This window comes from Protopterus annectens, chromosome 12.part0 (genome assembly GCF_019279795.1).
Source record: "Protopterus annectens isolate FY-2018-M chromosome 12.part0, PAN1.0, whole genome shotgun sequence".
Classification (NCBI taxonomy): Eukaryota; Metazoa; Chordata; order Ceratodontiformes; family Protopteridae; genus Protopterus; species Protopterus annectens.
In genome coordinates, this window is record NC_056746.1 from 395,012,689 (window position 1) to 395,031,155 (window position 18,467).

An 18,467-nucleotide genomic window follows, 5' to 3' on the forward strand; every position below is an offset into this window, starting at 1 on the left:
CTACTTAGAGAATAGACAACAAGCAGTACTATGGGAAAGCAACCTATCTTCTCACCTCCCCATTTCCCTTGGTGTCCCCCAGGGCTCCATTTTAGGCCCATTGTTATTTTCCATTTTCATTAATGACCTCCACCTAGCAATTCCACATGCAACCTGCATTCAATATGCAGACGACTCCACCATTATTTGCTCCGCTAATACTCCTACCGAGCTACAATCCCTTACACAAAATGCATTTAATACAGCTGAACAATGGTTTTTAAACCATTGCCTTCTACTTAACCCTAAAAAAACTAAACTTCTACTTTTTACTCCTACTCGTAGGTCTGCCCCTCTTCACTTCACTCTTACATCCAACAACGGGACTCTCATATCTCCTGACACAACCACCAAACTTCTTGGAATAACCATAGATAATAATCTAAACTTCGACACTCATATTAACATCACTATAAAACAGTAAATAATAAACTGGGATCCCTTTACAGAATCAAACCCTTCCTTACTCCTTCAACCAAAATCGCTATAGCTAGAACTCATTTAATCACTACCTTACTCTATGCTTCACCCATATACACCAATCTCTCAAAAAACAATCTAAACAAACTTGCTACTACCTATCATAGCATTGCTAGATTTGCCACAGGATCTCCTTTTAGAACACATCATTGCAACAACCTAAAACAACTAGGATGGCTAGAGTTCCATAACCAGATACTATTTCAACAACTCACTGTTATCCATAAGAGCTTGTACTACCCCACCTATACACCTATACTGACTACTCTCATTACCCCCTACAACAATCTTAAGAACCTGCGCTCCTCTAATAAGCTACTTATTACTATCAGCAAATCCAACAACTCAGCTGGAGATTCACTGTTCTCTAACTCTGTAGGCAAACACTGGAACAGGCTTCCCTCTGAACTTCTATCTCTTTCCTCCATAAGACTCTTTAAACTGAAAATAAAACAATTTCTCAGTACTCACTGGCTTTGCCCTTGTACTAACCCTGACTGACTGTCATCTCTTCTATTTCCTATGTCTTCTCTGCTCCTAACATGAATATATTCTACCTACTTACATCCTCTTGCTGTTTCCTATATATCTTGTATTCACTGTATCATATGATACATTTGTATAATTAATCAACTGTTTATACTTTTTCTATCCTGCTTGCAGTTGAAAACAACTATTTTGTTTTTATATTTATTGCATTGCATATCACCTCATCATGAGCTAGGTATGCTTGTAATGACAACTGTATCTAATCTGTATGGCTGTAATCTATTTAGACCCTTTTTAACTACCGTTATAATTCTTTGAATTTGTGATAATTATTACAGTTATATATTGTGTCTGTGTATGGCTGTAACTTTTTAGAGCTATTTTACTACTGTTATACTTCTTTGAACTTGTGATTATTTTTACTGTATAAAATTGTCTGTGTTGGAGCTTTTCTCCCCGGGCCTCTACTGAAAATGGATTTTATTCCAGTTAAACTAGCCCGGTCAACAAATGCAAAATAAAATAAAATAAATAAATGTGCTGTTACTACCATACAGTAACTTCAAACACTAACACAGCAATCCTTTCTAGCAGTAGAGACCTGGCTAACAAATTACCAACTAATCCTGAACCCCCAAAAAACCAAACATGTGATCTTCCAACCCAATAAAACAACTACCTCCACTGCCACAATTAGCATTACTTCATTAAATAACACCATCATATCCCCTGCACCTCACACCAAACTTCTAGAAGTTGAAATTGACTGTAACATGAGATTTGATATCAGCATATCCCAAACAGTAAAAAAGTGCATAAAATAGGAACACTGTATAGAAACAAACATTACTTCACAACAAACACTAAGACTACTATTCCCCAATCCCACCTGATCTCTACACTGCTTTACGCATCTCCCATATTTACAAATCTAAGAAAAACAGAACTAGCAAAACAGTAATGCTGTTACAATAAAATTGTCAGAGCTGCAACAAGCTCACCATTTAGATCCCACCACTGTCTAGCACTTAAAAAACTCAACTGGCTAAATTTCCCCCAACTCCTTCTCCTTAACCAGTTAAGTATGGTGCATAAAATATTCTATCAACCTGATAAAACTCCAGCCCTTCAAATATTACTTCAACCATACTCCACTGCCAGAACCCTGCGGTCCACCAACAAACACCTTATTAAGATCAATAAAACCAATAACCTAGCTGGAGAATCCCTCTTCTCAAGCTAATGCCTTACCACAGGACATTACAAATATTTCATCCTTGTCTCAATTTAAAAAAACACTCAAAAATGCACTTTTCCAACAAATGGCAGTGTCCTTGTGCTGCCTGACTAAACCATATCTCTCAAGCAATACTAATAACTCTTCTTTAAGGTTACCAACACTACACTTACTATAGACCAATTGGATCCCACGTCAAACAAGAATACATGTACCTAAAAATAACCTAATAAGTCTAAGTCCTATGCAAATAATACCATCGGGCAGTACATGTCACTTCCTTTCTAGTCTTGCTAAATTCACTTTATTTCAATATTCTGATTCACTATAGTATCTGTTCACAGATTCCTTTCTGTAACAGCCAGGTTTTAATGTCTTGTGCTCTTTGATTACTTAAATTACAAATAGATCCTGATTGTTTTAACCTCTATTACTTTCACTGTGTGATCAATTCTAATCAAATGATGTTAAATTGTATGCATTATGTATTATGTTCTATGTGGAGATTTTCTCCCCGGGCCTCCCGTGAAAAAGGACATGTCCAGTCAGACTTTCCCAGTAAACAAATGTAAAATAAAGTAAATAAATAAATAAATGATTTATTTATTTATTTACATTTGTTGGCCGGGAGTGTCCTACTGGACGGAGGTCCATTTTCAGCAGAGGCTCGGGGAGAAAAGCTCCACAGTTAAAATATACAGACAGTAGTTACATTGGATTTACATAGCAATTAACAATTTGATCAACATAGCAATTAACAATTACAAACATAGTTACAGATAAAGAACATAGTACATCAGTAGACAACTAGAATCTTTATCATCTGCGAAGTACATAACAGACATTAACAGTTGTTACAATAAGAAGTTCCTGCTGTATAATAAGTAGTTAGGCTTATGAGCCTAAATAAATAAATATTTAAAAAACGTCAACATTACTTAGGTCTTTGGACTCAAGCTGTTCTTCTCTTGGACAAGGAGATAATATTTCTCTTTTTGATAATCACACAGTTGACTTGGTGGATTGCTATTGCACAGTGAAACAAAGGGAAGATTTCTGACTTCCTCCTGTTTCTCACGTTAACAGCACATCAGATGCTGAGTGGGGATTCCACATGGGGAAGGAGTATATCAGATTCAGCCAACTTGATTTTGTCATTAGTGAACATGTTTCTATAAGTGGGCAAAATAATACTTGCAAGTGATAGTCTGAGGTATATAAATAATAAAACTATGGCTGCTACCTAGACATATAGGTTATAGGCAAGTCATGGAAGAAGGTAAACTAAACATTTTATTCAACAATGCACAGTCATAATAACAGGGAATTTCCTGTTAAGCATTCCCTACATCTTCTCACAGTGGATATGGATATTATTATTGAAACCTGCACTAAAGGATATGACTGGATACCTGATTCTGAAAGTTATAAACTATGTTAGCTGCAGTATTAGTAGTATTGGAGTAAGGGTTATGTTTCTTGTTAAGGAATATATTCAAGTTCTAGAAACATTTCCAATGAAACTGCCATCATGTACAATTTCAATATCAATTGGCAAAACTTAATCACTATTCCCCAGCAAATAGTACCAACCTTTATAGATTTACAAAACTTTTCACCAGTCCTACTAGAATGCAAAAAAATAACCTAGGATCTACCCTGGACTGGATCCTGGTCTCTGATCCCCAAAATTACTCTAATCCTAGTACACTTCCTAATATCTTAAGTGATCACTTGCCCACATATACTTATAGGATCACTCTCCATAAACCCAAAACCCACATCTACAAAAACATCCAAAAACTTAACAAACTTTAATCTACAACTTTTTAACAGCATATTAAGATTCTCCAGCTGGTTCGTATTAAAACCTTACCATTAGATAATGCTCTCAGACACTTCAACAAATGAATTCTAGACACCCTCAACAACTTAGCCCATATACGAACAAAAAGAACAAAAGCAAACTACGCATCTTGGCTAACCAAGTCCACAAAACAGATACTAGATACCAGAGACAGAGCTTGGAAATATTGGCAAAAGAACAAAAATGTTGCTACTCTAGAAAACTATAGGCAATCACATAACAATGCAAAAAAATTAGTAAATGCTGATAAAAAACTACTTCTCAAAACAATTAGCAGACCACAAAAACAACCCTGTCATCATTTCTTAACCCAGGGTCCAAACAGAACCCATCACCAACCACAGACAAAACACCATCCCAAATAGGTAATATGTTTTATACCCACTTTTATTGATAGCATAGCTAAATTAGTTACAGATTCTACTTTTACCACAAGTTCTACCTCCACAGATATTCTCATTCCACCCCTCGCATTCAACAAAAACCCCACACTTCCCTTCGTCACCAAAATACCTCCACATCAAATACTCACTCTCAACTTTTTTCTCTCCAGCCTGTACCTACTACATTAATACAGAAACTTCTTCTCAAACTAAAACCTTGTTCTCCTTCCTCTGACAATCTCCCTTCAGAATATTTAAAAATTGCTACAGATGCAATTGCTTATCCTGTTAGCATTCTTATCAATTGATCCATCATGGAGTCTTAAGTCCCTAACCTTTGGAAGAGATCCATTATAACCCCACTGCATAAAGGAGGAAAATCTAATGAACTAAGTAATTATTGACCCATCTCAATCCTCTCTCCTTTATCCAAACTGCTGGAAAAATGTATACACATACAACTACTAAAACACCTTACCCATAACAATCTTCTCACATCCACCTAACACAGATTTAGACCATCACGTAGCACAACCACCGCTCATCTCCTTTATGGATATAGTTAACAAAGCTAGAGACTCTGGTCAAATCACCTCTTCAATACTCCTAGAGCTATCAAATGCCTTTGACACAGTCACACCACAAATATTTTCAGAAACCTTATTCTATAGAGGTTGTTTACAAGCCTCCCAACAATGCTTAACCAGCTATCTAACTGACAGACAACAATGTGGAAACTGGCAAGGTTGCCTCTCACAATACCAGGCTAACAAAATAGGAATCCCACAATGGTCCATTCTTGGACCCCTCCTCTTTAACATCTTTATTAATAATGTACACACAGCCTCCCTTCAAAGCTCCATTATCCAATACGCTGATGATTCTACCATTATCTCCTCCTCAAACGACATACAACACCTTCTGCAGATAGCCCAAAACGCCTTTACCTCAATCGAATCATGCCTCATCAAAGCACAATTACTACTCAACCCCAACAAAACAAAATTCCTACTTTTCACACCTAAAAAATTCACATCTGATTTTAAAATATATTCACAAAACAAGACAGAGATTGAAATTGTAACAAACTGCAGGCTATTGGGTATAAAATTGTAAAAGATGCAACTTTCAAGATGCAACTCACATTTGTATCTTATTCTGTAATTCTTCTTACTTATATATTGGCTCATTCTAACTGTAAAAAATCATAAAGATGTTTTGTTTTTATTCTATGTATCTAATTTTAATTTTCATGCTTATGTACTATGTAATATGATCGCTGCTGTTATACTCCCTGTAATTGCTTGTAATTGATTTGTGGAGCTTTTCTCCCCAGGCCTCCGCTGAAAATGGACATGTATCCATTCGGACTCTCCTGGTCAACAAATGCAAAATAAATAAAATCAGTAAATAATAAATCCAATTAACCAGCACATATATAATGCTATTAAAAAACACATTTCAAACTAGGAATTCTCTATCAGCACAAAAATTTCATGGACACTCTCACCAAAAGAACACTAGACAATAACTATTTGCCCCCCCCCCCCCACCACCACCACCAATGATACGGAGCACCTATCTTTACCATCCTGCACATGTCACTAAAAAATAAGCTTCAGTCCTGCTATAACAAGGTCACTAAATTCACAACAGGCACTTTCCCTCATCATCTAGACTATCTACAACTAACTATTGCACATAAAATCATATACAAACCAGAAAGCTGTCCTGCCTTACAACCTATTCTGCATTCTCTGCATTCTTGCAACAACAAACTGAAGAAGGCAGCTGCGTTTGAATGCTGTGGAATATCCAGGAATTAGTGAAATGACTGGCATAGCCAGTATTTTAAAGTTAAAAAGTATTTTAGAATAGTGTTTTTATTCATACACACAACAGTTTTTTAGCATGTAAAGGTTGAGTTTATATTATGTTTTACCTTTCATGTTTTAAAGCTTTCTATTAAATTAAACAATTAAACATGATTAATTGGGGTGGGGTACACACATAAAAATGGCTGGGATGTTACATTAACTTGTTCTGATAAGTCCCTTGCAGTTGGGGAAGAAAGCGCTTAACTTATGGAATATTGTTTGACCTGTGGTTTTTGAACTATTAAAGTGGTGTATTTCTACATTGTGCCTGCTTGTACCATTTGCTGGTTTGGTTCTTCAGTTTGTCTGCATTCTTATCAGAACCCTCGGTTCTGAAGATAAACAACTAATAACTGTACGCAGACCTAGTAAAAGAGTCGGCCAGTGCCTATACTCCTATACTATTGCAAAATTATGCAATACCTTACCTACAAATATCTGTTCCATAGACATACCAAACATTTCAAGTTTACACTAAAAACACACCTTCTTAACTTGTATATCTGCCCTGCTCTGAAACCAACAGATAACCTTCTCCTTTGCATTTTTAACTCTTTCATCCACCTTTCTACCATCTTCCCACTCACACCACTGGACCTCTTCTTACTTCACTCATGTCTCCCTGTTTTCTGTCTCAAATCCTACACCTCTTTCCTTCTAATATCTAACCGACATCATATCTCAAATTTCTCGCCACCTTATCTCTTCTCTCTCTCTCCCCTTGTCTATCACTAAGGAAATATCTCTCTATATCACTCAATAACCTAAAATCACTAAGTGGAAGTATTTTCCTTATCTCAATGTATTTGTACACCTTAACCTCTTACCTTATATATGACAGCCATTTTTCTGATAGTATTAACTAGTGATATTGTCTTATCTTTCTCTAAATTTACATTACAAATATCTTGTTCTGCTCCTTGTCACTATATTACTGTATTATTACTTCTGTTAATAATATTCATAATTTCTACTGCAAATACTCTTTCATAATGTTTATCGTAATCTATCCACAAATTTCAATGTATCAAGTTTTGTACTTGTATATGTAAAAATGTTTCTTCTTCTTTACTTGTATATGTACAAATTTTTTCCTGGAACTTTTCTTCCCGGGCCTCCACTAAAATGGGTTCCTGACTCAGGCGGACTTTCCCAGTCACCAAACGTTAATAAACAAATAAGTAAATAAATACATTTTTGATAATGCAGCTAACATTATAAACTGCACTTGTATAATGCGTAAAATCTGTGGGTGTGTTGTGTTGACTGTTGGCATATTTGCTATGCCAATGGCTCATAAAAGGAGTTAGAAGACGTGAAAGACTTTGGCCAGGATTCAGAAAGCATATCACTGCTATTGCTATGTGGGCAACAACTCAGTGCTCAATAGCACAACAATTGTAGTATAAGATTCATAGACATGACAAAGCTGCCTGGAGCAACACCTAATCAGTTACTAATTATAATGTCTCTTAACTGAACACTGCACAGTTACAGGTAGCCACAGAGATGTTCCCCTGCAGTTGCACACACACACACACACACACACACACACACACATATATATATGTGTGTGTATATATATATATATATATATATATATATATATATATATATATACACACATACACACACACACACACACACACACACACAGACACACACACAGACACACACACACACACACACACACACACACACACACACACACGCTCACACAACACAGATATAGATACCCAAAGACATCCAGACAGATACAACCATGCCCCTACATACACACACACACCCACACACACACACACACACACACACACACACACACACACACACACACACACACACACACACACACACACAAACACACACACAAAACACAGATGCAGACACACCCATCTGCATGCTCACATGGGCATGCACTTGCACACACACACACACATAGCTCCACAGCACTTACCTCCCTGGAGCTGTTACACACACTGTTTTGCAGTACTTGCCTCCCCAGGGCTAACAGTTCTGTTCCTGCCATAAGACTGAATGGGTGTATGTTGTCAAAATATGGCATACACTTTTTTTTTTGCTTCATGCCCCAAACAGCATATTAGAGCTATTCTTTTTTCATCAAAAAGTTTGGGAGAAGCACATTTGGGTAATTAGCATTAGTTGTGCCCCTGGACTGCTGCACATGCATGTAGCCTTTGCCATCAAGACTGGTGTAACTCCATAGATTGGACTGGAGTCTTCTTACTTCTGCAGTGCTACAGCAGTCTGAATCACTCTGGCATTATGCACTGAGTAAACCTGCTACAAATAGGACCACAAAGTTCATTATGTGTTTCTGAATCCTGACTTTTATATATTCTAGAAAACACTCAGGATGGTATCAAAGTAGGAGACCTCAACCTTCTAGGTTTGGTTTGAAGCCAGGTTGACAATTCCAGTAGCCTGGAAAGGGTTTTTAGTGCATTTGTACATGAGAACGGTACTGTGATATTGTTTCTTGTTGACCACTACTGGTGTTACAATGCAAACTACAGTCCTAGAGTTTGAAACAGACTACAAACATACCAGTCAAACTGTTAAGAGTCCTCAGATGTGTACAGTAGCACAGAAGACATTTACTGTTAACAAAGAACACAAGGGTGAGTGTAAATCCTTTGGTATCTATAGTGTATGCAAACAGTTGTTTGCAGTATATAGAGGTTGGATCTAGTGGTCCAAATTTGTGATCTCTGAGTTGTTAACTTTATTCCATTAAAAGGCTGAACTAAAGGAACAAGTGAGAATACTTAGTCGGCTAGCATTTGGTTGCCACTTCACTCTTCACAGAGTGAACTAAATTTGGCATGTTTCACATCCCAAAACAGTAAAATAAGTGATTCTTGTATTTTAATCTATAACAGCTGCAAGTCACTATTCCCTAAATAAATGGAAGATAACATTTAAAGTATATCTGATACTGAGAAGGTTATAAACACAATCACTACACCTCAAACACCACCCTGAACTACAAAACTACACAACACACACCCACATATGTGGAGGTTCTCAACAAAAACATACCGAAACAAAGGAGACATCAGAGACAAAAACACACATGAACTCTGCAACCCTTCACACCACATACCACGCATATTCCACACACCTGTGTCTAGCAACCACATAGACCTAACCATAAACCCAACATATTAGTCATAGGAGACTCCATTGTGAGACAAACAGATGTGCCTCTCACCAGGCTGGATAAGGAGAAAGTCACAGTTAGTTGTCTGTCAGGTTCCAGAATCTGCCATATCACACACGCACTCAAGTCTCTCAACAACAGGTATTGTTATGACTCTGTCATAGTCCATGTTGGGGTGAACGACTTGGGATGTACCTCCCTGGACTATATGAAGAGAGACATGATTGAGCTCGCAGAATATGTGTCCCGGGCAGGTATGTCCCTAGCCTTAAGCAGCATTCTGCTGTCATCCAGGATGATGCCTCAATACAAACAGAAAGTGAATGACTTTAACAGTTGGCTTAGTTTGTGGTGTCATTCCAGGGGGATTCAGTACCTGACACCTTGGGAAGAAATGGTCTACAGACCATGCTACTTTGCTAGAGATGGTCTGCATCTGTTTCACTTGGGCTTCAGACTTCTGCCAAAGGCCCTTTCCTCCCCCATACTGCCTTTTTTAGGAAAAGTCCTGAGATCGATAAAACCAACATAAAAATTTCAACAAACCGCAAATTAAAGGTCGTGCTGCTAAATGCTAGGAGTCTAAACATGAAACTGCACTCATTGCAAGCATTTTAACCCTGGAAGATGCTGATGTTTGTGCAGTCTCAGAAACCTGGTTCAAAGCTGTGGAGAACATCCCAGCCTTATCTGGTTACTCATCCTATCATACATTCAGACCCCAAACTATGGGCAGCAAAGCCAAAGGAGGTGGAGTTTCAATGTATATTAAAGACACACACACCTTCAGTCTAGTCAAACAGTACAATGCACAGGAGGCATTCCAGGTGCAGTTAACCATTGACAAAACCACTGTTCAAATCATAGCTAGCTACAGGCCCCCAAATTTGACTCAGGATGCCCACTCCACCTATCTGGACCTCTTTGAATCATTCAAGATTTAACCCTTTACCTTGATCCTGGGCAACTTTAACTATCCAGCCATAGAATGGAAAAACTACTTATGCCAGAATGCAAATGCCCAGAGATTCCTTGATTTTATCAATGCAAATGTCTTTGAGCAGCTAGTCGATACCCCCATAAGAGGTGATAATATCTTGGACTTGGTATTAACCAACATGAGTAACCGCTGCAGCACCCCTACAGTATCATCCTCCCTGGTAAGATCCAACCATAAAACGGTCACTTTCAAAGTCAGCACCACTCCTGACTCCCCTTTAGCTAGGGTCAAACAAAAAAACTTCTCCAAAGCTGATTACAGCCTCCTGAGAGATGGTATAAACAGCTTCACTGCCCCTTCCCCCTCTGTTGGAACTGGCACCAATGTCCAAATCTACACCAAAGTACTATATGAGCACTTATATAGATGCATGGAATCAGGAATACCTGACAGGACAAAATCATCCTTTGCAAGGAAGAGTAAACCTGTCTGGTGGACATCTACAATAAATAAACTATATAACAAAAGGGGAAAAATTGCTGTCCAGGACCAAGAAGGAGCAGGTGCCCAATTGGAAGCAATCTCTCCTTAGCCTGAACAAGCAAATAAGAGCACTAGTGAAATCCTCTAAAGCCAACTTCGAGTCCAAATTGGCCACATCTACTAGAGATAATCATAAGGCCTTCTTCACATATGTCTGCCAAATCAAAGGAATCACCCAGATCTGTTCAGAACTGGTGGTCAAGGATACCACATACACAAATGCTGTAGATATAGTTAACCTTCTGGCTGACAGATTCATTGAAAACTTCACCCCTCTATCCCCCCATCAGTAAATCAGGACATCCCCAATACCTGCCCCCCTCCCCTTATCTCTAGGGAACAGGTCATCACTGCCCTCTCAAAGGCAAAAATTACAGCCTCCATGGGACCCGATAATATCCCAGGCTGCATCCTGTATGAACTCAGGCATGAACTTGCAGCACCATTAGGCACCCTATTCAACCAAAGGCAGAGTATCGGCTTTGTCCCAGCTGAGTGGGGGACAGCCACTATCATCCCTTTGCACAAAGGTGGTGCATTCACCGATCCAGGAAATTATAGACCCATCAGTCTAACTAGCCTGATTTCTAAGGCCATGGAATGGATTATCATGGACCTCATTAACAGAGGCACTGGCAACCTCCAAAAAACTCGATCCCACACAGTTTGGCTTTGTCAAGGGGAGGTCATGTCTGTTAAATCTTTTCGACTTCTTTGAGACAGTCACCAAAGCCATGTATAAGGGGAAGATGGTGCACACCACCTAAATTGACCTGGCCAAGGCCTTCGACACTATTTCCCACTCAGGCATAGTAGACAAACTCTCTCAACTAGGTATCAATCCATATGTTATCAGATGGGAAGCAAACAGACTCACTGATAGAAACCACCTAATCAAAATAGGGAAAACCACCTCAAGCAGTAGACCCATAATGAGTGGAGTACCCCAGGGATCGGTCTTGGTCCCTTTGTTATTCGGGGTATACTTCTCTGTGGTGCAGGCTAAAACCAGTGGGCTATGGCTGACCAAGTTTGCAGATGACTGCAAGCTGGGTGTGGTCATCAATTCCCCAAGTGATGTGGATGCCCTCCAAGAGGGTCTCACCCGAACAAATTACTGGTGCCAGAAACATGGCCTCAAGCTGAAGGCCAAAAAATGCATCATCATCATCCCCTTTGGGGAGAGTGATGTCCCCACATATTATCACATTAATAACAATGTCCTAAGCATGCAATCAGTCATGAGGGATTTGGGCACCCAGGTTGATAGCAACCTGACTTTTGACCACCATGTTGCTTCCGTTGTACGGAAAGCTTTCTATATGGCACACCTCATAAGTAAGGGTATCTGATCCAGGGACAAGGAGGTCATAACATCCCTGTATTCTTCCTTTATAAGGCCAGTTATTGAGTACAATGCCCCCTTCAGCATGTAACTCACAAGCAGCTGGAGAGACCACAGAGGTTCCTCACCAGAAGAATCCAGGGCCTCAAACATCTACCCTACACAGATAGGCTAGAAGCCCTGTCCCTCTACTCAGTTTCATACAGACTCCTCAGAGGTGACCTCTGTCTGGCATATAAAGCAATCTCAGACCCCACCTTGTTGGGACTGCTGCATATCCGCAAGTCAAGCTTCACTCGAGTAACCCGCACGCGTGACCTCAACCTGCTCTGTGACATCAATAGGACTTGTTGGCAAGACCGATATGTGTCCCAGAGACTCTCCCATCTGTGGAATAGACACCCTCTCCATGCCAAGCGGAGTACCTCATTATCCCTTTTCAAGCGCAACCTGGATAACTGGATGGGAAACAGAAAATACACCCCTGGGATTCCACCCATGTCCCTGCTGGACAGGGTTTGGATGCTGACTTGTCTAAAATGGGCTAAACTCTTGGCTAGGCTTATAAGGGCCTAGTAACTTCTTATGATCCTATGAATTGGTCTGTTCGTGTTTAAGTTAGTCATTTTTTACTCTAATGACAGGATAAGTGGATTAAGTTTCTGTCTAACTTCCACAAATATGATAGGAATGGACTTCACTCTTAAGTTAGAGGATCTGTAAAGTTCCTGGATTTGTTACTAAGGTGTATTATGAGTACTATTACAAAGTTAGTGTTTTCATTAATAATTTATGACATGCTGGATTTGTTTTCATCTATAACTCTGCAAATCAATGTGAGAAATACAAGGATAACTTATGCATAATCTCATTTGTGTTTGAGTACTGATGAAAAAGTGAGATGTGCATGTAAATGCAATTGAGATTATATTTCTAAATTTTTCTTTTTATTTTCAGTGCGGTGGACCTCATACGCCTAGGAGGAAAGAAACTGAGGTTCCTTGTTGCCAAGTCTGATGTTGAGATTGTAGAGAAGATAAGTGCTTCCTCATGCTAGCATATGTTAATGGTAACATGAGCTGCAATGTAGAGCAGCCATCTGTCCTTGTTGTGACTGATCATCAGCTGATAAAAGGGCTAAGATTTATCATCTGGAATACTGATGGATTTTAATACAGATCTAGGAAAGCCAAGATAATTAATGCAAACCAAGGAGCAGTGCTCACTTAAACTTCTGTCAGTTTCCCACTACAACACAGGAATATTTTGGTCCACTGATCTTCTGAAATGCTGTGCGAGTCCTGCAAGCAGAAACATGGTTCAAATGCTTCTTCAACTCACGGGGTATACATTATTTGAGTTTTTATGAACAAAGTGTAAGTCAAAGGAGGGGTATCTGAAAATAACCATCTTCAGTTTCTAATCATGAAAATGAAACACTTAAAATGCTGAAAAATATATGTTACTGGAGTAGAGAAAGAACATATTCAGAAGAAAGTACCATTCCCAAGTGTATTAAATAAACTCTATAAAGTATAATTAAAGAGAATGACAACATGCTGTGTTACTCTGTATTAGGGGGTTCTCAGTGGGGTACAGAACAGGAGGCACTGTTAGTTGTTGGCACCTAAAGACAGCTGTTCAGCTGTTAAGTATAAGAAGCTAATTTCCTGCCAGTAACTGAGGTATGTAAAACCTCCACGGTGAGTTTATGAGTCTTATATAACTATTTACTCAAACACTGAATTAGTGTGAAACATATATAGGACTGCTGGTACTTTTTTGTTAAACCCCTACCAATTCACGCTGCTCTATTTGCCAGTATTTCAGCATGTGGTTTGCCGGTATTTCAGTTTCTGTGTGACAAGGACATGTGTAAAAGTTAAAAACCAGTTTCTGCAGTGATGTTAGGTGTACAGTACCGTGTTGTCATAGCAGAAATACCTGAAGTCCACCCTTAAAGCCCTACCACTTACTGGACGTTTTCTTTACACATAATTCACCCAGAAGCAAATAAGGTTTTCTTAAGGCATATTACACACATACAAGTTCCCACTTTTTCTTCCAGTTTACAAGCACATGAAATACTGATCAAAGCTGTGGTTTTCTCTCATGTAATCATACCTGTGAATATTATGACTGCCTTGGATGTTACGCTGTGGGGTTTGCCAAGAGATGAAGAAGCGGCTATTAAATTTCTTCAAGAAAGAGGTGTTCTGCACAAAGAGAGATTGTGTTCCAGTAATCACCTGATGAAATTGAAATGTACCTCTAACCCCAAATGGCTATGCAGCCTTCGTTCCTGCCATGAAGAGAAAGGTGTCCGAACACACACATGGTTTTATGGATCCCGCATCCCTTTTGTAACTGACGTTCGCCTGATTTATCTATGGTGTCTGGAGTTGACATCTGTTGAGTTATGCAAAACACAACTTCAACTTAATCACAACACAACGGTGGATTGGAATAATTACCTCAGAGAGGTATGTGCCAATTCATTGTTACGTCATCCCAATATGAAACTAGGTGGCCCAGACAGAGTAGTGGAGATTAATGAAAGCTTATTCATCCGAAGGAAAGCTAACATAGGTCGGGTTCTTCCCCCACAATGGGTCTTTGGAGGTGTGTGTTGGGAAACTAATGAATGCTTCCTTGTTGTTGTTCCTGACCGATCCGTAAAAACATTCTGTCCGCAATACAGGACAATGTAAAAGATGGAAGCACTATATTCTCTGACTGCTGGAGAGGATATCTTTCTGAGGAGTTGGAAGCGGCCAGATACCAGCATTTCACTGTGAATCACTCCTATAACTTCGTTGATCCAGACACTGGGTGTCATACCCAAAAAGTGAAGTGCTTTTGGGGTACTGCAAAGTGGCACAATAAGCACCAAACAGGGACGGCTCACCAACATTTACAGTCTTATTTGACTGAATTTGTGCAGCGTTACCTGCATGGCAAAGGAGAAATGTTCTCTGCTATGTTAAATGCGATCGTTACTTTCATGCCTGCTAGTGTTACACTTCTTTCTTTGGACACTGCAATGTTTACTTATTACTGCTGTGATCCCTGTTCAATGTGTTAAAAAAAGTTTACATGTGCTTCTAATCCCTCTTCCATTCATTACATGTCATTGCTGTTACTATCTTACATTAATTAAATGTGTTACATACACGAAAAACATAATTCCTTCTTCGTGTATTTCTTTTAACATGAAACATTTGTCAGTCCTGTATGAATGAGTACATACTGGCAAAACACAGCAGCGCTAGCAGCATGAAGATGTGGTAGGGGTTTAATGGAAAAGTAATGGACTGCCTTATCATTTGTTTCTACCTGTTGCTGTGGAAAAGAGAGAATATTCATCAGTAATCACAAAATCCATCTACTTCACTGAGAATCATACTATGATGTTCTGTTATAAACTCGTCCAGTGCTACTGGAAGGTCCTTAAAAAGTTTGTGACTAAACAGGTTCTCTTTCCGGAAGCCTGCTCCTGCAACTTTGTAGACATTTGTTCATTGACTTCCCCTACCATTCTGTGGGAAGATCAATCTCTTGAAATCTATGAAAATTAATTTAGAGGGACAAAGAGTGACAAGCAGATATAAAAATATTGTTTCCATCTCTGATAGTCTTTTTTTTCCCTGGCATTCATTTACAAACACAGAAGGTACACAAAAGTGAGGAGGCATTTCATAAGAAGTTATCCAGGCCTATATAGCTCAGAAAGATTAAGCCAACAGCAACTGATGAAGCCATGTTTGATAACGCTACTGTCAGTAACTACAGCATTCAAGAATGAAGTAGCTGATATGCTTACAGTTGTATCTGAGTTGCCTTCCATGGACAAGGAGGACACTTCCACCAGTAGTATTTGCTAGAGTGCCCTAAGGTGCTACATCATAGAAGTTACCTCTGCCTACAAGGCAACCAGAATGAGTGTCACATGGAAAAATAATGTGTCTGTCTCTGTGACCCTAAGGTCATGCATGGTACTCTGCATTATAGATATTTCATTTGAGTCAGATAGGTTATCTTTTGCTGTGCTTTCCTAGACACTTGAATACAAATCTGCAGGGCCGTGTTGAATCTGATTCAGCCTGAGGAGGTGTATAATGTGGTCATAATTCAGACTAGAACCTTTGCAGTCTCCTTCCAGTATAATGTCTATATCAGGATTTCATTACTTCTACAAAGCATTCAGCAAAACTTCTAAACATCTCCCTAGTGAATGTCTAGCACCTTGGTCCTAATGTCAGTGTGATAACAATTAGTCCACAATAGGTTAAAAAACATATGTCAGTTATGAATTCTCACTGAACATGAGATGCCCAGCCAACACTAGTCAATGCCATGCAACTATTAAGGCCTGCCTCACCATTTTGACACCAAGTTCAGAGCCAAGGCAGTTGCAAGATGGAATCTGCAGATCCTTATTCCAACACTACAACACCAGACAATGTGAGTTCCATATTTTACACCAAGCCAGACCACACTTATTAGGATGGAAATGATGAAATATGGGCCCACATTCCATACATAAAGCTGGAAATCAATTATTTTGGATGTCTGGCTCTTCCAGCTGTTGGAACATAGGTAAACCCTGGAAATAATCTAAACTTCTTATAATCACACTCCATTCACTCAGTTTCACTATCATCCATGATTCTGTTGGTACTTGCCATCCATCCAAATTCCTTCACATTTAATTTGCCCTCCACCTAGTCCCTCAGTTTTATCTTGCCAGCTGTCCACATGCATTCAGTTTTATCTTACTGTCTTCACACCTGTCGCTTAGTTTTTCTGATGTTATCTAAACTCTGTACTTTACTTTTACTATTAGTGCCATCCATAGTCTTTCAGTTTTATCTCATCTACAGTGCCTCAGTTTTACCCTGCTGTATATTTTTGAGTCCTCAGGTTTTTCCATACCACTAAGTCCATTTATTTTTTTCTGAAGTAAAAAGATTATGGTGGAGTTTTGGGTGAAGGCTATGAAAACAGTGCCACTTCCTTGAATACACTGAGTTTTTATTGTGCATTTCTCATAGTACCAGAAAAGACAAACTGTCTCTTCTGAATATAGTCAGCAAAAAGGCCTACTCGGGTAATTATTCATTCTACTGCTCATTAAATCAAGGAAGACATATGGACATAAGGGGGTGCATATTTAAAAAAAGCTCTACATGTATACCATAATCATTTATTGCACCTCAGTTTCCAGTATAATTCTTTGCAGTGATGGATGTTGCCATTTGTATTGGCTTCTACTTTGCTAAATTTCCCAGAAAGCTTTGCACTGAGGGTAATATAGCTTTCACTACGATAATGATTAGCCTATCATTCCAATACCTATCCGTGCCCTTGTTCAATAACATAGGGATTTTCCAGAACCACGTTAAATACAAAATATTTCATTGCAGAAACCACTTTTACAGGGAATCCTTCCATAGATAACTGGGATGCGGACATTTATCTCCAGAACCATGTATCAGAATGTTTCAAACACATGCAGCTCTTTCCTCAGGATGGGACAGTGTGGCTGCTTGCTAGCAATGCTTCTTGCAGAAGTGAGGGGTGACCAGCATTGAGGTCCATTGCACTCCACCTTCACTGCCAGTGCTGAGCATAAACATGGTAGTAGGGCTTAAAATATAAAACTCTTCAAACCACTTCTGATGGCTGCCTAAATGATACCGCTCCCCATTCAGCCCGCACCCTGGTGATGGGGAATAATTGAGAATGATTGGAACAATCAATAGGCTCCCTTATCTGTGTAAAACAGATTTCATCCCTGACCCTATTCAAACAAATCCTTACAATTGGATGGGAAATCGTAAATTTACTCCTGGTCTGGCCTCCATGTGCTTTATGGGCAGAAGCCGTCAATAAGAAAAGTATTATCCTAACATCCAGCATAAAAATCCTTAGCTACCTCCTACTAACATGTCCATATGATACTTGGGACCCAAATGGTTTGGGGTGCACAGCTAGACTTTAAGGGCCCTAGTAGTCATTCATCTAGTAGCAACCTATGAACAACTGGGAGAGAGGAGCTGATGACTAGTAGGCAGTGGAAGTAA

At 39.1% G+C, this 18,467-nt stretch overlaps 1 protein-coding gene across 2 annotated transcripts in view; it reads left to right on the plus strand.

Moving 5' to 3' along the window:
* Nucleotides 1-13,936, plus strand: part of RADIL (Rap associating with DIL domain) — a 1,364,147-nt gene extending 1,350,211 nt beyond the window's left edge. For both annotated transcript variants that reach the window (XM_044089491.1, XM_044089492.1), the window contains exon 15: nucleotides 13,339-13,936. In XM_044089491.1, coding sequence (XP_043945426.1) covers nucleotides 13,339-13,438 — 100 coding nt within the window. In that variant the 3' untranslated portion in view covers nucleotides 13,439-13,936. The remainder of the gene's footprint in view (nucleotides 1-13,338) is intronic.
* The last annotated feature ends 4,531 nt before the right edge of the window (nucleotides 13,937-18,467 follow it).